The 22,042-nt window shown below is 40.7% G+C and overlaps 1 protein-coding gene across 1 annotated transcript in view; it reads right to left on the bottom strand.

Moving 5' to 3' along the window:
• The window catches only part of LOC132487551 (nuclear receptor ROR-alpha), a 95,149-nt gene that overhangs the window by 19,777 nt on the left and 53,330 nt on the right, over nucleotides 1-22,042 (bottom strand). Inside the window, exon 2 of the mRNA XM_060095267.1 lies at nucleotides 15,839-15,924. Coding sequence (XP_059951250.1) covers nucleotides 15,839-15,924 — 86 coding nt within the window. The remainder of the gene's footprint in view (nucleotides 1-15,838; nucleotides 15,925-22,042) is intronic.

Genomic DNA, 22,042 nt, shown 5'->3' with positions numbered 1-22,042 from the left:
TGTAAAATAAAAAAAAATAAAAAAAAATGGTGTTTTAGAAATACAATTATTGACATAAAAGGGTTATTAAAAATACACTGCTGAATAAAAAAAACAGCTAAAGAACTAAACACAATATAATCCAATTTTGTAGGGAAAATCCATATATTTAACATGGAAGAAACTTTGGAAAATTATGTCCTCGAATGAAAAGAACAGCTGGCACTGGTTGGTGGGGGCATGAGTGATCTTAATTTTCTTTCTGTTCATCTGTGCTTTCTGATTTTTCTACAATATGTGGGCAGAAAGGTATGTGAGCTACTCAGGAAGAGCTATTCAGTACATCTGCTTTCTTCTGTGATGGCTGGGGACTTTGTGGATTAAGTCATGGTTATGATGGATATGACCTCAGTTCCCAGTTCTTTCCTTTTGGAAACCAACTTAGGATGGGAGGGACAGGCACTGATCTCTTACCACCTCTCTGCCAGGCTGCTCACTGACCAATATGGGCAAGGCTGGGGGCCCAGGGTCTCAGACTGTCTCTCTATTGTACTTTAAACCTCCCTGATATCAAGTCTGGCCTCTTCTGTGAGGCAATCTCTCTCTTCTCAAAATATCTAAAAAGCTATGGGTTTTTTTTTTTTTTTTTTTTCCTCTGTTGACAAGAAAGTGAGAAGTAAAGCTTTCTTTGGGGCTTAGTGGAGAGAATTCAAGAAAATATAAATGGTAACAGAGGCAGATAATCCTTAGAAAGAGATACCAAGAGGTCACCTGTCCAGGTATTCAGTTGAGTCTGAGACATAATCTCTGTCAAGGCTGAAAGGTGTTTATTACTTTCTTGAGACCCTACCACCTTCAGACCCTCCATGTTTGCTGTCACTGCAGGTGCCTAGGATCAGGAATTATTTGCTTTTCCTTTAGCTGAGGCTGAATGAGCCTGCTCCATTTCGTTGTATAATCGTCGAATATGGAGAATGTCTACACAATCTCTCTTTTTTCTTTAAATGGAACCAGTACTTGCAGGCTGCCAAGTTATCTCCCAGTACCTTGTCTGTAGACCAAATCACAGCATCTGTCACCTTTCTTTCTAGGTTCTTTTGTACCTTTAGTATTTCTTCTTAGGATCCTTTCCAGTTTCTCCACTTTCTTAAAAAATCTGAAATCCAGGACTAGACACAGCTCTTTTTTTTTTCACAGGCTCCGGATGCGCAGGCCCAGCGGCCATGGCTCACGGGCCCAGCCGCTCCGTGGCATATGGGATCCTCCCAGACCGGGGCACGAACCCGTATCCCCTGCATCGGCAGGCGGACTCTTAACCACTGCGCCACCAGGGAGGCCCTAGACACAGCTCTTGAATAATGCTTGGATCATTATCAAAGGAAAAAAAAGGCTACTCTTTAGTTTTCACATATTAAACTCAAGTTAACATCAAACCACCACTAATGAAATTCCAGGATGTTAGCACAGATGCTATATACAACCACCAGTTTGCTCTGCTACAAGAGAATTCTGGGAGGGCATAATGATAATGATGATGATGAGAGATCTTAATGAGTGTCTGTATTAATCATATCTTTTTATTCTGTATTTTTAATGCTTTGACATCTTGAGGTCTTGATAACCCAGGAGAGATTATGCTTCCCAGGACTACCTAATTCCTAGAAATAGCAAACAACTTGCCTGGGAGCACACCTTTTATACGCAGACCAACCGATCCAGAACCCTAACATCCAGCCACCTCCTCCCATGTTTCCCCCTCATTCCATCAGCCTCCTGACTGACCCTGGTGCTTTCCACTGTGGTCCTCTGTGTGGCATGCTGTGCCTCATGTTTCAAGGGACCTATGTTATAACCAATTCCTCTCTCTCTTTTAAAAAAATTTTTATTTTTATAGTGGAGTATAGTTGATTAACAATGTTGTGTTAGTTTCAGGTGTACAGCAAAGTGATTCAGTTATACATATACATGTATCTATTCTTTTTCCAATTCTTTTCCCATTTAAGTTGTTACATAATATTGAGCAGAGTTCCCTGTGCTATAGAGTAGGCCCTTGTTGGTTATCCATTTTAAATATAGCAGTGTGTACATGTCAATCCCAAACTCCCAATCTATCTCCCCACCCCAACCCTTCCCCCTTGGTAACCACAAGTTCACTCTCTAAGTCTGTGAATCTGACAAACTTCTCTCTCCACAGCAGTCATTTTCTGTCTATATGTCTCACCTACTTGATTAAAACCAATCCCAGGAATCGTTAAAACAGTGCTTATTATTTGCTAGGCACCTTGTGCTTTATATGGATTCCATCACGTAATCTTGACAAGGGCAACACGAGGCAGGTGCTATCATTTTCCTGGTTTTTAGGTCAAAGAACCTGAGGCTTAGGGAGAGAGGCACTAGCTCAGAACCCCCCCCACCCCCTTCCCCCACTACCCCCCAGCATGGGGGTAAAGCCAGGATCTGAATTTAGGTGGTTTAATTCCAGAACTCACACGTTTATCCCTTTTGTTGTTTTTCTGCTTCCTTTGAGTGTTCAGAAGGATTCCCACTTGGGGGTTCTCATAGAAGGCAATCCTGAAAGGAGGCAGTGTCAAGACACAAGGTATGCATAACAAAAGAGTGAGACTGATCTGCTCTGAAATTAGCGTTTTCCTTCAGGTTAGCCCCTTTGGCTGGCCACGGCGGCGCCAATGCCCAGTCATTTTACAGATTCCTCTTCTACTGCCACCTCCTGATGTGGGTTATTCACATGAGGAAACCAGTCTCACAATTTCGTGATTTTCCCTCATTTCTGACTGGGAGGATTATGTCCCCTTTTATTCACATTACTTATTTCTAAATTACTCTGGCTTGTTTAGAAAACAAACAAAACAATAACAACAACAAACTGACTTCAAGGACACACAGTCACTATCATTAAAGATGTTTGAGAAATGCCATCAGTTGCAAGGCAAATCCACAAGGCTTTCCACATGCTCTTGGAGCGACAGCACTGAGGCTGGAACCAACGTTTGGAAGAGGACTTCACTTCTTCGGATGCCTCAGCTTTGTTTTTTGTTTGTTTTTTATTGATGTACAGTTGATTCACGATGTTGCGTTAATTTCTGCTGTACAGCAAAGTGATTCAGTTTTACATATATATATATATATACACACACACATTCTTTATTTAAATATTCTTTTCCATTATGGTTTGTTGCAGGATATTGAATATAGTTCCCTGTTCATGGATGCTTCACCTTGCTCTTTACAACACCATTTATTTCTCACTGAGTCATTTGAGCAAATGACTGTGGAAAGTTCAGGGAGTGGCAGTGCTAAGAAACAGAGAAGAGACCTTTCTTTTGGATTAAATCGACAGAGTCATGCCCACAAGGCTAGCTATCAAATACCAAGTGGGAGGGGTCAGGTGGGGTTATAAGGTGAGAGCTGTGAAGGGAGAAAGAGGTAAGCCTGGGTGACTCAGACACACTAAACTTTGCATTTCAGACAGAATGAGGGCTTGGTCTTCCTTTCCTGCCCCCTTTTTTCCCTTAAAAACAAACAAACAAAAAAACTTTTCATTTTAGTATTCCTTGGGGTTTCTCAGAGGATTTGGGCAGTTAAACTGAAAAAGTATTTAAAGCTGATGAATACATAAGAGGAGAAGGATTAGAAGAGCAAGAAAGAAGAGGAAGAAAGGGAGAAAGTATGGTAGGTACCTTCCTTCCTCAAGGGAGAAGTATGCTCATAAATGTAGAAGCAGGATCTTGACTGACTGGGGAGCAATCCTGGAGAAGGTCACACTGAGAAATGAGTAAGCTGAGACACCAGTTCTAGGGGCTGGGAAGCTTGAGGCCACACAGAGAGCAGCGACAGCACAAGGCAGCACTTGGAGTTTTGGGGTGGAACTGAGGAGGTATACATAAAGAAGAAAGTGCTGAAGCTGTGAGTCACCTGGGAAAGATATTAAGTACACAATTTTGGAGTTTTATTTCTAAAAGCTGAGCTAATGAATGACTTCTTTGGCTTTCTTAAAAGTTCACTTTTTACGGATGTCAAGATACACGGAGATGTGCCATTATAAACATGGTGGGCTTGAGCATAGAGGGCCACCATGATGAACTGCAGGGTAGGATACAGCACTTGGTGTGGCTGCGGCACACTACCACCACCTAGTGGCAGCATACTCACATGCAGTTGTTGCAATACATTAGAATAATACAAACAGGCCTTTAGAGATGAAATGAAGTAGAGAGATTATCAGATTCAGTAGTTCTCAAACTGACGGTGTATGAGAATCATCCATGTAGGTTTTATAAAATACACATGAGATCTATTGAACTACAACGTTGCTTTGAGAGTATAGTCGCAGACATACAAACTAGTTTGAACAATGTGAAAGCACCATTTTTATAGGTCAAAAAAGAAGAAATGTCACGTTGTATGGCAAACATTTTAACAAAGCTTTCTGAAGACTCTGCTGCCTTCCCTTTGTTAAGGTCTATACTCTAGTTTTCTGATTTTGCAGATAACAAAAAGGAAGCTCAGAATGGTAAGTGACTTGTCCAAGGCTGTCCCATGGCTATGTGTTAGTGCTGGGACTCAAACTCTAGTGCCCTAATTTTAAGTGCAGTGTCCTCCCAGGTAAGCATCTCTCCTGCAGTGCTGAGCTAACAAAACCAATGTCACACAGTCTTGATTTCCTCACACACGTCAGCTTTCTGCCCCCATCCCTGCTGCCTCAAGGAGAACTCTCAAGTGTATCTCTCCTTATTTCACCAAGTCTTTCAAGTGCCTTTCCTTGAGTTTTATTTCTGATTTCTGTCTGTATTCTCTGGGAAAAATTTTTTTTAAATAAATAAATAATTTTATTTATTTATTTTTGGCTGCATTGGGTCTTCGTTGCTACATGTGGGCTTTCTCTAGTTGCAGTGAGCGGGGGCTACTCTTCCTTGCGGTTTGCGGGCTTCTCATTGCGGTGGCTTCTTTTGTTGCAGAGCACGGGCTTTAGACGTGCAGGCTTCGGTAGCTGTGGCTCGTGGGCTCTAGAGTGCAGGCTCAGTAGTTGTGGCGCACGGGCTTAGTTGCTCCACAGCATGTGGGATCTTCCGGGACCAGGGCTCGAACCCGTGTCCCCTGCATTGGCAGGCGGATTGTTAACCACTGTGCCACCAGCGAAGCCCTGTAAAATTTTATTCCCTAATTGTTTTTTAAAAAACAATCTGGCTGTATACTATGAAATTTTTCATTGATTCCACTAGATTGGAGATCCCCAGGACAGGAACTGAGGCCATGGGTGTGGGAGAAGGCTGATACCAGGTTGCAAGAACTGAATATTAACACTGCAGGAATTTTGTGTACCAACTGTTAAACATCACCATTATTAAACATTAACTTATTATTTTATTACTATTTTGCTACTGTCCCTGTTTTTGAGGTTATTTACATCAATTATATCTGAATGGTAGCTCACTGCCAAACGGTGTGCTATTGTGCATGCAGTGAGATGTCGTGTGGGGAGGTCTGAAATTGACCATGTGCTGAGAGTATTTACGCCACAGAAATTGACAAGTGCTATGGATCAGGGCTTGATTTATGGCTCTGTTTACTGCCTAGATTTAAAAAGTGATGAAGATAAATTAGAAGTTTGGGATTCACATATACACACTACTATATAAAAATAGATAACCAACAAGGACCTACTGTATAGCATAGGGAACTCTATTCGATACACTGGAATAACCTATATGAGAAAAGAATCTGAAAAAGAACAGATATATGTACACATATATATATAACTGAATCACTTTGTTGTACACCTGAAACTAACACAACATTGTAAATCAACTATAATTCAATAAAAATTTTTAAAAAGTGATGAAGAGGGCTTCCCTGGTGGCGCAGTGGTTGAGAGTCCGCCTCCCGATGCAGGGGACACGGGTTCGTGCCCTGGTCCGGGAAGATCCCACGTGCCGCGGAGCGGCTGGGCCCGTGAGCCATGGCCACTGAGCCTGCGCGTCCGGAGCCTGTGCTCCACAATGGGAGAGGCCACAACAGTGAGAGGCCCGCATACCTCAAAAAAAAAAAAGTGATGAAGAAAATGATAATGATGTGGGTTCAATTTAAAAATATGTCATGTCTGTAGCCATCACATTGTGAAGAGCACAAAAAAGAATGTAAAGAAATATTCTTCCAGTTTTTAAAAACTATTATCTGATTCAGCAAAGAAGTTGCTCAAGTCATCATTGACGAATGAGTGAAGTTCCAAAATATGTTTTTCCTTGTTTCACTTTCCTCTTATTCATTAATGTAAATGAAAAATCACGTTGGTGCTACAGTCTTTCATCAGCTGCAACCACAGGTATGGATGTGAGAGTTCAGCAAAAATCAATGAGCACATTCCGTGAGAATCGGCTGTCTATATATATACTATATAGTATATATATACTATACACTATAGTCTCTGTTTACAATATTGTCGATTTTACTATTTATAAAATGTATGAAATTACATCAGTGACATATACACTAAAGTTATGGACATACATATAGACACTGTTGGTTGCTAAAAACTGACCAGCACGTGACTGGACTGAGCCCAGTCCTTGCTGGACCCCTCGCTTCTCACCAGGCTGTCTGAGTGGCTCCCCCATATTCTGGACAGGCACAAACCCAAAGTCATGGCCTGGCCTTCTACAGCCCTGTCACCCCCATCACCAACACACACATACACACACACTCTCCAGAAACTTCAGCTGAATGGCTTTTTTATTCTTTTTAATTGAAGTAGAGTTGATTTACAATGTTGTGTTAATTTCTGCTGTACAGCAAAGCGATTCAGCTATATATATATATATATGCTTTCCTTTTTTCTTTTTTTTTTTTGCGGTACGCGGGCCTCTCAGTGTTGTGGCCCCTCCTGTTGCGGAGCACAGACTCCGGACGCACAGGTTCAGTGGCCATGGCCCACGGGCCCAGCCGCTCTGTGGCACGTGGGATCCTCCCAGACCGGGGCACAAACCCGCATCCCCCGCATCGGCAGGCGGACTCTCAACCACTGCACCACCAGGGAAGCCCTACGCTTTCCTTTTAAATATTCTTTCCCATTATGGTTCATCATACGATACTAAATGCTGTAGAGTTTTTCTCTGTGCTATACAGTAAGACCTTGTTGTTTACCCATTCAATACATACTGAATGGCTTGATCTTCATTCCGAACAGAACATTTCCCAACCCACTGACCATTTTCCCAGCCTCTTCTCCTCCAGTGTTTTCTTGTTCAGTCAAGGGTACCACCATCACCCAGATACTCAAAGCACAAAGATGCGCTTTCCTGCCTCCTCGCCACCCACATCCATGCACTCACTAAGTTAGGCTGTTTCTGGTCACCTTCATGTTTCCCCAGTCCATCTACCTTTCTCCATCTTTACTGCAATTTTCTCAGGTTCCCACATCTACCATCTCCTGAATGGGTTATTACACAGCCTCCCCACTGCTCCCTGCTTCCATCCTTCCTCCCTTCAATCCATCCTCACACAGTCACCGAAGATGTTCTGTTTCTAAAAACAGAACCCTGATCAAGTCCCTTCCCTGCTTACGAGCCCTCAATGGCTCCTCACTGATGACCTGGCTATGGCCACCTGTCCAGGCAGCTCTCTCCTCTTCTCAAAGTCACACCCTGGCCAAGCCTAAACCACTGTGTCCACAGTTCCTCAAAGGATTCCACACCCCCTACCCCGGCCCTACAACCTACCTGGAAGTTCTCCTCTTCTCTTGAGGATTCACTTTCTCTGACCTTGCCCTTCCCAAGGCTGGTTGAGGGGTCCCTCCCATGTACACCCCTAGAGCCCTGTAGCTACCCCCCTCATAGCCCTTAACTTGCTGTATTACTAATTTGTCTCCCTCACTGACAGCTTTGTTTCTTTGTTTCCAGTAGCTAACTTAGTACTTGGAGCAGTCAACAAACACTTGTGAAATGAATGACCAGAGGAAAAATGATGCCAGTGATAAAAACAGTGGTGACAATCATATGCTGAGCTCCTATTCTATACCGGGCACCGTGGAGGACACTTCACAAACATGATTTATTTGCAATTCATAACAACATTGCAAAGTAGGTATTTTTATATCTGTTTACAAATAAGAAAATGACACTTCAGAGAGGTTAAACCATGTATCCAAAGTCACACAGCAGGTAAGGAGAGAAGCCAGGATTTGAATCCCTAAACCCTGGGTGCATCTTAACCCAAAGGCCAGAGACTTCTTAATACACTATCCAAAAATCATCCAGACAAACATGTGGGGCAGACCAAACAGAAACAGATAAACCACAAAACGAACAAGGAAAAAGGCCCCACTTTTCAGCTGTACAAAGTTCCATGTAATGGTTCAAACACAAGGTGAGGGAGATGGCATTTTATAGGGTATCGAATACCAGGTTTACACAAGTAGGAAAACGCTCTCCTTTGCTAGGTCTCCTTGATAAAAAGCTTTGAAATACACATGGTATTTCCTATTGGGGTTATTAATAGTTTTGCCCCCAAGAGGGTGTTGGCTGTACAGAGACCTGTGGGTGTGGCTGGAAAGGTGCTGGGGTGGAGTGGGGTATAGCTCTGAGGGGCTCCCCTCTGGCTCGGGGCTCCTTCCCAGTGAGGCACAGGCTGAAATGCTGATCTGATGTTTGGTCTTTTGACAATTTTCACTTAATGAATTGATTCCTACAGTTCATTAACATACCCACTTCCACTTCTGTATACACATATGTCTTAATTAGCTGCTCATTGGCTGTTTAATTACAAGAAAACAGCTGACAGCTGCCTTGCTGAATTCTAATGGCAGACGCGTTGGAACGGCTACACATTTGCTTTTGACAACCAAGATTTATTCATAACTCTATGATTTATGGTGAATGCTCATATGCCTGAGCGGATTATTGTATTTTCCAATCCAACGGAAATGTTGGTATTTGGGGGACTATGGACGTGGGAATCCCTCTCATTCCATTTCTGTGGCTGAGATGAGCTGAGAATCCTAGTTGGAGGGGCATGAACTCTGTTTCAATTTTATTTATTTTGGGAAGTTTCTGTTGGAATGTTCGGAAGTATGGGGGTGAGGAAAAGAAATATCTTTGGATAAACGTGGGCAGAAAGTTAAGGATTTAAAGTTAAGAAAGAAGATAACTGGCAACTTAATTTTACTGAGGGGGAAAGAGAGGGCATATGCATAGATTAAAATCAGAGAGAGGAAGAGGCAGGAGAAATGATAAAACTAAACTGGGGGGAGGAGACAGGAATAACAGTCCCCAAGGAAGCAAATAAGAAGGAAATTTGTTCTTTAGAAAAAAAAAAAAAAAACACAGGAAACCTCATTCTCCAAAGTGAGCTGGTATGGTCCCACACTCAGGCATCGGGCAGCAATAAGTCATGGAAACATGGATCTCCTCAACTACTTTCCTGTTCAGTAGTGATTGGCCTCCCCATAGGACTGTATATGCAAATGATCTCTGATTAAAGCTGACCTCGTATGTTATATTTGGTAAGTGGAGATGTCTGCTTTGCCATACGGTGATTTGCCATCCTCAGATCCAATCCAGTGGGCACATTCAGCAACAGTGATTCCCAAGCAAGCGTGAGAGGCCCTACTCTGAGCCAGACACCATGTGAGACCCTATCTATGACAAGGTCAGAAGCCCAGCATCTTCTGTGAGCTGAGGCATGATTAAGACCAAACCAAAGAAACCAGAAAAATACAAAAAAAAACCCCTCAAATCATCTTGATGCAAATTGGGGTTTAACACATCCTACCACTTGTGCATTTATTTCATCACAGGCCTGGAAGATTTTGCTGAATAAAAAATTTGTTTCTATCACCTGTATATAACAGAAGTGAAACTCTGATCTCAGAGGATGTAATAAAAGCCAAGTCTAATTTTCATTTTAAATGGCTAGCTCTAATACTGGGGCCAAGTGTTATAAAATATTAAAGTAAAAATGTTGAGCATGAATGTACCAATGCTGAAAAGTGGACAAGTTGATCCAGGGCTAGTGATATTTTACAACTGAAATAAAAATATTAGAATCCTTTAAAAAACAATTTGGGCCTAAAAGGAACATTTATGGATATGGTTTTTAACCTAATACATAAAAAGCTCCAGAAAATGCTTTAACTCTTTCAGGAAAAAAAAAAGTACCAATTATACATTCTGGATATCTTTGAAAAGACATTTTATTGTTAATTTCAGAGAGCATATTTGTTAATGTGAAGACACTATTACAAGTTCTCCCTTTGCTGGGTGGAAGAGGAAGCTTTGCATAAGACATCATCTTAAATGTATTAATTGATGAATAATTTTTTCTTTTTTTTTTTTTTTTTTGCGGTAGGCGGGCCTCTCCCGTTGCGGAGCCCAGGCTCCAGACGTGCAGGCTCAGCGGCCATGGCTCACGGGCCCAGCCGCTCCGCAGCATGTGGGATCCTCCCGGACCAGGGCACAAACCCGTGTCCCCTGCATCGGCAGGCGGACTCTCAACCACTGCACCACCAGGGAAGCCCTGATGAATAAACATTTGACACATGAATGGACTCTATTCTTAGACTTATCACGAGGCAAAGGGTCTTAGATGTAATCAGAAATCAATTCACTAACTTCAATACTCAACTGTACATTATTATTTAAGAAGCTATAGTTGAATGATAATCATAGCTAACACTGCTTTATGATATAAAGGAAAGCTACTACAAGAGTAGATCCTATGAGTTTTCATCACAAGGAGAATATTTCTTTCCCTTTTTTCTTTTCTTTTTATTGTATCTGAGTTGACCCTTGAACAATGCGGGGGTTAGGGTATGTAGACCCCTATGCAGTCAAAAATCCGAGTTTGACTTTTGACTCCCCCCAAACTTAACTACTAATAGTCTACAGTTGACCGGAAATCTTACTGATAACATAAACAGTTGATTAACAAAAATTTTGTATGTTGTATGTGCTATATACCATAATCTTACAATAAAGTAAGCTAGAGAAAAGAAAATGTTATTTAAAAAAATCATAAGGAAGAGAAAATACACTGACAGTACTGTACTGTATTTATCAATACCATAAGTTTATGTCCTTTGTTTTCAAGGTGAATTGTCTGTCAGTATCTACATCCATATTGTCATATACAATAAAGGAGATGTTATATGTATTAACAACATTAGACATCAAAAATGAAAAGATAATGTTAAAAAGAAATTCATATTTATTTATGATTTTTTCCAATAAAAAAAATGCGTGTGAGTATAAGTAAGTGGACCTATGCAGTTCAAACCCGTATTGTTCAAGGGTCAACTGTGCATGAGAAGATGGATGCTAGCTGAAACTATTGTGGTAATCATTTCACAAGATATGTAAATCAAACCGTCATGCTGAATGCCTTAAACTTATACAGCAACGTATGTCAACAACAAAATTGGGGAAAAAAGTTATGGTAGAGGCCCAAAGTCTAAAAAGATATGGATTAAAAATTCTTTGTGTGTGTTTGTTTAATCTTGAGATAAATTTTTCATCCTCCTCCTCTAAGCAGCCACTGTATCTAATACTGAAGCTAGGAAATGAAGTTGAATGATAAACAGAACCATTTCTCGAAAGAAAGCCTCAACCAGTCGTCGTTTTTCTATAAACACTTCAGCATTTGCACTCACTCTGAAGATCGAACCTTAACCCTAACATCTGCAGCCTTTCATTTTATTTCTGGCCTTTTCTGCTGTCCCCGTGCTCCATGACCCGGGCCCTCCTCCCTGGCAGGCCTACCCAGCTTACCTTACACCCCCTGCTAGTGCTCACCCAGCTAGGGCTGGGACTAAATTCTGTTCCAAGGGCTCAGGAACGTCTTTACTGGCAGAACTAAGCCCTTGCAGGCCTGGATTCAATGGTTTTCTGAAATGCAATATCCAGGGCTGGCCCAGTGCTCGTACACTGTTCCTTCATGATCTCCAAATAACAAGGAAAATAATTTTACAATGAAAACCTTGGCATAACAGAGCTCTTAAAAATTTGGAAATGGCATACTTGTCTATCCTTATCTTCCACTATCTGCAGAAAGTGACTCTCTGCTCCAGTCAAACCGGGTTATACAACCAAGACTTCCCCATTTTTAGGCTCTGGCTGCCTAGTGGATGTGTGCTTCTTGGGTCACATCACAGACTGCGGCCTTACTCTAGTATTTAGTTCTTCGTTTGCTATGAAGGCCTCATCTCTATGACTAGACTGTAAGCTGCTCGAGGGAAGGATTCAGTCTTCTATGTCTTTGGACTTCTAACAGTGCTTATAGAGCACCCGAGGGGGTGCTCATATTTTCATTGTTTTTATTGGCAGAGTCTACATTACAAATCACAAATGGTCACAAAATCAAGACTGGACCCACAGATATCCTGGAAATAGTGTCTGACTACAGAGCACATTACTCAGACATGAGGAGTTTGCCCAGGAATGATAATAACAAGAGCCGACACTCAATGTGTGCTTGTTACATGCCTGGCACTCGTGTAAGTGCTTTACCTATATGCACGTGACAACCATATGAAGTAACTACAATTACTATCCTCATTTTACAGATGAGGAAACAGAGGCACAGAGAGGTTGGGTATTTGCTCATATTGGTAAATAGCAGAACTGGAGTTTGAACCCAGGCAGTCTGGTTCCAGAGTCAGAGCATAAGCCTGACACTATACCGTCTCTCTACACGTGGCCAAAAGAACTTGGAGAGGGTGAGCTGGGAATACTCAGGAACCAGAAAAAGAGCTACCAAAACGTCCACCACTTTTGCTGTTCATGTGCAATGCTTATTTGAGCAAGTATGTGGTGAAAGAGAATCATTTCAGCAATTAAATAGGTTCTCTGGTTTCTTGTGGTTTCAGGTTGTTGATTTTAAAATAGATTCACAAAGCGATTAGCTCAGAAAATGACTGAGTCACTTTTTCTCTCTCATTAGATTTCTATTTATATATCTAATCAGAAGTTTTCCTTAAGTCTAATGATACTATTACAGAGACAAATTATTTATAATTTGTCATGATACAACCACCTTCACCTGGTTAGAACATGATAAATCATTAACATCAGTGGCAAAAGAAGTCTCTTGACTTCACCGCGACTAGAGATAAAAATGTTAGTTGTAATGTACACACTACTATATATAAAATAGATAACCAACAAGGACCTACTGTATAGCACAGGGAACTCTACTCATTATTTTGTAATAACCTGTACGGGAAAAGAATCTGAAAAAGATTCTGAATCACTGTGCTGTACACCTGAAACTACCATGATGTTGTAAATCAACTATACTTCAATTAAAAAAAAATGTTAGTTGTAGCAGAAACTATGACGCAGGGCAAATACTATATGCATCGAATATAAACACATGCTACCGTATAGGTCCCAGGCTGGGTACAGGCCCAATCTGTTAATAAAATGAAGTTTTAATTGATTGTTTTTGTGATTTCCATTGTATAAAGTCAATAGGAAAGAGAAGCAGAACTGCAGATGACCGAAAAACACACTGGCACTGAGGCTGTACAAGATCTGGAAGGGAATCTAGAAAAATGACAACAGTGAAATAATAGCTGCCCTTTGTTTTCTTATTGCTTTTATTTTTGTCATAAATAAGCATTGTGTTAAAAAGAAAACACACATTGTTTATGCCTCAGTAAACACAGTGGTACTCAGAGAATTCAGATTTTATTGAAGAGCGTGTTGTTAATTAATCTTCTGAATTGCTGAGGTGTTTCCTATGAAGTAGCCCCCATCTTCTCCCTGGTCCTGCCCTGCACGCCATTCCTAGGTATCGTATTCAATTTGCCACATAAAACTACATGCGGCATTACTGAGAGACACAGAGAGAGCGATCAGTTTCGTGAACAGCATGAAGGTACACATGTGGTTAATCCCTGGGACCCAGACCACTTAAGAAAATACCTAGGTGATAGGCAATGCACAAAAATCAAGTCTGCTTGGAACTCCTGGTAGGGGAGCACTGCTGTCTATATATCCTTCAGCAAGAAAGACCATGCCATCCTCTACCAGTGATAAGACGGTGCGTACACAGAGTGGGTGAGGGTGAAGTGTGACAGGGGCCCAGCCACATCAGCCGAATTAACCCTCCCAAATCAATGGAGGGACAGTTGTCACAGGCAGGTACCTCTCTTGCTTACATCTTGGGATAACATAGGCCAGGCAGTTGATTTTATTTTGTTTAATTTTAATTAATTAATTAATTTGGAGGGAGCACAAATTGAGGAAATAATTTTTTTCCTTGGTAATCCAGAACCTTGAGGTCTTGAGGGTACCACAGAGATGAATAATTCAAAATCTCCTTTGAGTAGAAAGCTCTCTATTCCTAAAGGTGGGTGAATTTTTTTTTAATTTTGTTAAACTGTTTAATTTGAAATAATTTTAAATTTAGTAATAAGTTGCAAAGACTGCACAGAGATTTCCATTATACCCTTCATCCAGCATCCCTTGATGTTAACACCTTATGTAATTATGCTACATTTATTAAAACTAAGAAATTAACATTGGTGCAGTGCTACTAACTAAACCACCCACTTTATTTGGATTTCATCAGTTTTCCTGATAATGTCCTTTTTCTGTTCCGAGATGGATTTCTGGATAATGAAGTATGGTAGGTGGTGTGCAAAAATCTCAAGCTTCCCCAAGATAGGATCAATATGAAGCATTTGTATATGTACAAAGTGGCAAGTGTTATGATGATTAACAGTAAAACAAAGACATAAGGAAATTACAAGGCAAATTTCCCTGAAGTCTCCTAGTAGTTATTTGTGTCTGAAGGTGGTTTTGTATTTTATGACATTGTATTTTTCTAATTTCACTAAAGGAAAGCTAACCAAATTTGTGGATTTTATTTTTTGCTTCAGCCTCCAAATGCTTTAGGGCTAATTCAGGCCTGGTTCAGTGGCAAACAACTGTCTCAGAGGCCTCCTGCATGTCTAAATAGCTTCTCTCCTGTTTATTTTGCACTGTTTTATCCTATAAGCTGTCTCAAGGCCCTTCCAAGATAAGCAGGAGGATTTAAATCTTAATAAATTGCAATTTGAATAACGGAGGCAATCTAGGTTTGGGGGTCTTGAATGATTAGGATAAACATCTCTATTTTCCACTCCCACATTATGTATGTGCTGTCCATGTTGCCCTGAGATCGGCATCAGTAATAATTAAAATAGTAACAACAGCAATAAGACTATTAGATTTAAATAGCACTTTTCAGTTTATGAGGACTTTTATTTACAGTTATTATTTCTATTCTTGGAATAGTTCTAAAAGGTAGGAAGAATGCCACTTTACAGATGAAGAAACCGAGTCACTAAAAGATGAAGACATGCCCAAAACAATAGGCACAAATGGTGGCCCCAGGACCAGAACTCAGTGTTTTCTAAAAACCTTGCTATGATTTGGCCAGATGTGTCAACATCTGTGTGCCAGCAATAAGACTTTCAATCACATTCCCATTAAACTTCTTGGAAACACCTTCTTATAAAGCTTATAACAGGGACCTTACAGAAGTCCAGAGTCATCTCTTTTTTGAAAAAAGATAACCAAAGAGATTTTTTCATCAGTTCAATCAGTTCTGGGATTGGAAGTGACAAACAAGCCATGATCGAATACTTTTCTCCAGCCTCTCATTATTGTGATGGGAGGCATAAAAATATACATAACTTCCTTGATTGTAATGAACACCCAAATATTTATTCTGTCCTGTCATTTCTCATCACTCAAAATGCCAAGGAGTTGAATTTTTAGGCATAGTAGAAGTAAAAAAATAAAAGTCACAAAGATACATCCTAACGTTAATAGAAACAACAACAACAATTAAAAAGGCTTACCTTGCAGCCTTCACATGTAATGACACCATAATGGATTCCTGATGATTTGTCTCCACAGATCTTGCATGGAATAATTTCAATTTGAGCTGCAACAGAAGCACGCAACCAGTTAATTACATTTTCTTTTAAACACCTTATAAAAGCGTTCCCTGATCAGCATTTGTATAGTGAAAACTAATAACCTGCTAAACATTATACTGCATTAACTATTCATTGCTGAACTGTGAGGGTCCCCCTAGAGCCCTGGACTAAATTATGGCTGCTCGTTATATAATAGCTTTCGGGTTATTAAAATGGGTCATTTGAGGAGGTGTTTAAGAACCCACAAGAAGACTGGCATCAGCATTTCAAAGCCTTCAAGAACTGGAGAGTTCACAGTTTAGGCCTCAGAGCAAAGCAGATACTAAAATGTTTCCTCCGATCTCATTTTCCATCATTATTTTTAAAAGGTCATAAACCTGTCTTGGCTGAGCATTGTAGCTCGGCTGGTGGAGAAAAATAGACTCCAAAAAGCCAAAACTACTTAGGAAAATGATTCAATTCTAAGTATTAATAAGTTACATATGATGTTAAGAATTCCTTATTCATCTTTTTTAAATTAATGTACCTGTCATGTTTTAAAAATTAGTCCACTTGTGTACGATCAAAACCTTTCAACCATAAAATTCATATCCTATTTGAATTTAATAATGATGAATCCGGACAAATAGAATATGTAGCTTCAGAGTTCTTTACATTGGAAATTGATTTTCTGGTACAGCGTGCGTGTGTTTCTATCTAACTGATTATTTACAGTTGCCTCATACTGGAAGAATAACCAAATAATTCATACATATTACACCAAAGTTCTCAAATATGTTAAAGCACGTTTCTAAGCAAACACATTATATCTTGAGCAGAGCTGGAAAGAGCATAATTAAGGATTAAAAAAACCCCTAAGGAACAGAATAATTAGGCAAGACAAAGTACTTGGACCACCTATTAAATACAATTTATACGTGAAATAAAGAACCAACACTGAGCTGCATATACAGGATGACATCTTTCACCAGTTTACCTGGAATGCTACATTACACTAAATTTATTTTCCATGGTTATCACTACTGGATATCATGTCAGATTACCTACTAAGTCACACACACAAAGGCAGTCGCAAGTGCCCAAGTATATTTCACTTTCATAAAGCCCCTACCTAGTGCCATGCCTCACACAAAGCAATGACTAGTCTAACGAATGTATTGCACGACGTAAGTAACACACATACACAGAGCCCACCCTTTCTTCCAACATAATCTCATATCCTGGGGTAATTTCCACAGCCACCTACACTGGATTTGAATCAATATTGTATTCAGTACTTCAAAAGAGGACACATTAAATGACTGGACTTAACCTCATTATAAACCATGTGTCCCTGCTAACTTCCTTTCAAGGGGACTACAAGTGCTGCAGTGCCTTTAGTGAGTCCTTTGCCTATCAGTCACTTTTAGTGCTAACATCCTGAGTTTCACTATACAGAGTTAGAGACTGTTCAAAATCTCACCTCCAATAAATGTGCCATAATCCTGAAGCCTTCTAATACCCCAATAGTGGCATCTTTGTACACTATCTAATATGTCTATTCTGAGTTATGCCACTTAATATGTTATAAGATCATGCTTAACAAAAACCGTCATCTTCAAGTCGGCCTCCTCATCTTAGAGACTAGCTTGATTTGTTCAAGGAAAATTCTTTATGAAATCTAAACTCTAATAATGTTTCACACTTACAGCTCCTCCAATTTTTTTTTTTTTTTTTTTTGTGGTACGCAGGCCTCTCACTGCTGTGGCCTCTCCCATTGCAGAGCGCAGGTTCAGTAGTTGTGGCTCATGGGCCCAGCCGCTCCGTGGCATTTGGGATCTTCCCGGACCGGGGCACGAACCCGTGTCCCCTGCATCGGCAGGTGGACTCTCAACCACTGCGCCACCAGGGAAGCCCTCCTCCAATATTTTTAATACATAGTTAAGGCAAAGTTTTGTGCCACAGATTGTCTGCAGCTCTAGAGAGAGATGGTTATGACCCACGTTTTTCAGAGACTCATAAAAGCCAAGTGGTAGTAGAGAAATTCTGAAAGGTGATATCAGCTGAAACCCCTAACCCTAACCCTAACCCTAACCCCAACCCCTAAGGAAGAGAATTAGATAACACAAAGTACTTGGACCATCTATTAAATAAAACTCATACAAGAAATAAAGAAGACAGACACTGAGCTGCTTCTGCTTATGTCTCACCTCAAGTTGTAGACACAGAAATCAGACAAACCTCATTAGGCCCTATAGTTTAAATCAGCATCAAAACTAAAAGCAACACTAACACTAAACTCGGGCCTCTCAAGAGTTATTTTCATTCCATCTTAGTAATGGAGAGATCAAGCAAATCTATTTAGTCCTTTATAAGATAGGAAAGCTCTGGGAACACTGAGTAAAACTGTATGTATCTGGATCAAATGGAAAATGGTGTATTTTTTTTTTCTTTTTTTTTTGCGGTACGTGGGCCTCTCACTGTTGTGGCCTCTCCCGTTGCGGAGCACAGGCTCCGGACGCGCAGACTCAGTGGCCATGGCTCACGGGCCTAACCGCTCCGCGGCATGTGGGATCTTCCCAGACCAGGGCTCGAACCCATGTCCCCTGCATCGGCAGGCGGACTCTCAACCACTGCACCACCAGGGAAGCCCAAAAATGGTGTATTGTTGTTCACTCTGCCTGGACACCTAGTGGATGACCCATGAGAAGTGACATCATGATGTTTAAGGCAGTGACCAAAACGCCTACTAAAGGCTCCTGTAATCTTGCAAGTGATCTGGAGGTCTGGCAGGGAGGGGTCTGATCATGATGGGGGTGCCCCTGGGATTGACATCCTGGCCCAGCACTTCCACCCTTGGAATGGCTCTCAGCCGGCTGGGGAGAGGGTGGGAGTGAGGGTTGGGAAAGTCACTGTAGTATAAATCCAGAGTTTGGTGCCACTACTGCATAGGACCACTGGCCTGAGTCAGGCTCCTAAACTCTTGGTCTTCAGCCTTCCTTCAGCTCTCAGGGTCTTTCAGATCTGGAGGGCACTCAAGCTGAGACGTATTTTACGAAACTTCATGGAGGCCAAGATGCTTAGTGTGAATGGACTCACTGTAGACTGACCTGCATTTTCAAGGGAGGGGCCATTTGCCTAGAACTTTGCCCCCTGCCGCACTGTGTTTGTGCTTGGCTCCAGTGGGCAATGCTGGCCAAAGATTCCAAATTAGTTAGAACAAGCTTCCCTAGGGATCTCATGGTGAGGTGATGGGAGGGTTCTCCAAAGCCAGGTTCCGATATTCTGATTGGTTGGATTAAACTATTCTACTAGCCTACCCCCTTGGGTGGCTCTCTTATCTCAGAAGACAATTTCAGGTGCAAGTGCTCTTTAGGAAATGACTAAAATCCACTTGCTCTAAAAAGCAAGTTCTCTGAAAGTGATCTATCACATGTGTTGATCTTTCCAGAAAGTAAACATTTGCAGATTGGAGCAGGGCACTTACTCAATCTTCCATTTCATCCAACAATGCACAAAACCCACCTCCCTTCACCTTTTAGTCAATTTACAGAATTCAAATGTATCAAGGAGAAGAAAAATAGTCAATGCCTTACAAATTTTTCAAAAGGAAAGCAGTTTAGTTTCACAAATTTGAGTTTTCAGACCAATAAGAGGGAACAGGACAAAAATCCCCTTGCCCTTTGCTTTCTATCCCTCAGGCTTTTCCATTTTCTGACAGGCAGTATTGTGTCTTTTCAAAATAATCTTCTTGTAACAAAAATTATGAGTCTTGGCCCACATATATACTGCACACATTGACTCAGCCAGTATTTCAAAGGATGAAATCTGTCAGACACCACAACTGTCACAAGTATATTGATTAAATTAGTCCACATCCATATTCATTGCAGCAAAGAGGTTTATTTTGTAGCAGAATATCTGAAGCAAGATGCACGCACACACATAATCATGAATTGGCTTAACAATGAACAATCTCGCTATGAAAAATTCTAATTTGCCCACATTTTCAGCTCTATTGACTAAATAATTTGCTCTTTCATGCGCCCTAAATAATTCAAGCAGGCTCTCCACACCTGCACAGGCAAATTTCTGCAGTTTCAAGGAGCTGACAACAAGTGGCGGCGGGACATCAGGAAATCCTGGAAAGCAGGTGTGCTAATTAGCCAAGTGGTCCTTAGGCTGGGCGGTCGTTGCACCTCTGTAAAAAAGTTTGCTTTTTACTTTTCATTATAAAAGGTAACAAGACACTGGCGTTCTTAACACCTCACTTGTTCCTCAGGATCTATTTCTGGATTTATTGTGGTCCAGGGAAAAATGCCCATTCTGCCCAAGTATTAAAAAATATAATTGCACAAGAGTTGTACCCATCACTTCATTCTGTGGGTGAATAGTGATGTCTCGATGATAATCTAAATAGATTGATAATAATCAATAATAGTTAACATGTATTTGGGCTTATAAAGTCTCAGGCATTATCTAATTTGCTGCTCCAACAACTCTGTGACGTAGGTAATTATTATCATTATCATCATTATCTGCATTTTTTTTAGATGAGAAAACTGAAGCTCAGAAAGGCTAAATAACTTGCCCAAAGTCAGAGAGCTTGGAAGAGGTAAGGTTGGAATTTGGACACATTTTGGTCTTTTTCTCTAACTCAAAAGCTTATTCCCTCTCCACCCTATCCCGCTTCTCATCATACTGAATAGCCAAGCTAAATCACTCCAACAACAAACATCGGGAATATACTGCTCTTGGTAGGAAACCATTAACCAAGGATCAAAAGACATCTCATGGGCTTCCCTGGTGGCACAGTGGTTGAGAGTCTGCCTGCCGATGCAGGGGACACGGGTTCATGCCCCGGTCCGGGAAGATCCCACATGCCGCGGAGTGGCTGGGCCCGTGAGCCATGGCCACTGAGCCTGTGCTCCGCAACCGGAGAGGCCACAACAGTGAGAGGTCTGCATACCGCAAAAAAAAAAAAAAAAAAAAAAAAGAAAAGACATCTCACAAGTAATCTGGTTCAACTTAATACTACTCAGAACTGATGTCAAGATGTCTTTCTGGGAGTTACTTGACTAGTTTATAACTGGAAATAATCATCAACCTTCTAAGACCATTCTTCTCAATTTTATAAAATTCCAAGTTTTTGACCTTAGGCTGACCCATACCAATGTTTAACAATTCTTAAGGCTGGGAAAATTACTTCACCTACCCCTCTGAGTCTCAGTTTTCTATTTGAAGATTCAATGATATAATGTATAAATGACACAGCACATATGATTATTTTATACATGTATTCTATATATATGCACATCACACACAATCCTTAGAAAGAGTTGGCACTCAAAACACGGTTATTATTATTGTTATTGTTGATAAGAAATCCTGCCTTATAGCGAAATGAAATTCTTTTCTGCAGACTTTAAGCTCTTTCCAAAGCGGGGATAGAGAAAAGCGGCTTAGCCTCTAGCTAATATGACAGGCAGTTCATACCAGCTACCACAGCGATCCTTTACAACGTTGGCACTTAACTGCTACAACATAGCAGCATGTTGTAATCAGTGTGGGATGTGTCACAAGGCATTTGTTGCTAATAATAGTAAAAAAAAAATAAAGTTTTTTACTGGTTCATATAAAAAAATAAACTAACATGGACCTAAGATCACCCCCATAAGATCTTTCACTCTAGCTCACTTGCACAACCATATCCTTTCTCAAATTGGATGGAACAGGGTGGGGTTATTGTTGGCTTGCCAGGAAATGGCCAAACCTTGGGTACACCCATGACACTATGTCACACATATGAATGCCAAGCAATTTTGTATGTCTTGCAAAAACTGTCAAGAACTGCTGCTAAAAACAAACAAACAAACAAAAAACAGAAAAAAACCCTATCTTTATACCAATCTGCAGACCGTGTTTTTCCTGGAAGGCTGAGAATATGGAGGACTTTTCACCTGCTATGTTACATATTTCTCTAACGTTTGAATTTTTTTACAACCAGCATGTATTACTTTTGTAAGCAGAAAAACCAATAAAGATTAAAAAGAAAAACCCTAAGGCATTTGATTTTATTTTCAGCAAAATGGCTTGAGTCCTTTATGGATTAGTCACTTTATTTTATCCCCTGTTTAAAACTGC

This window comes from Mesoplodon densirostris, chromosome 4 (assembly GCF_025265405.1).
Source record: "Mesoplodon densirostris isolate mMesDen1 chromosome 4, mMesDen1 primary haplotype, whole genome shotgun sequence".
Taxonomy (NCBI): Eukaryota; Metazoa; Chordata; class Mammalia; order Artiodactyla; family Ziphiidae; genus Mesoplodon; species Mesoplodon densirostris.
Note: the sequence above shows the minus strand (reverse complement) of the source record. Positions and strands in the feature narration are given on the sequence as shown.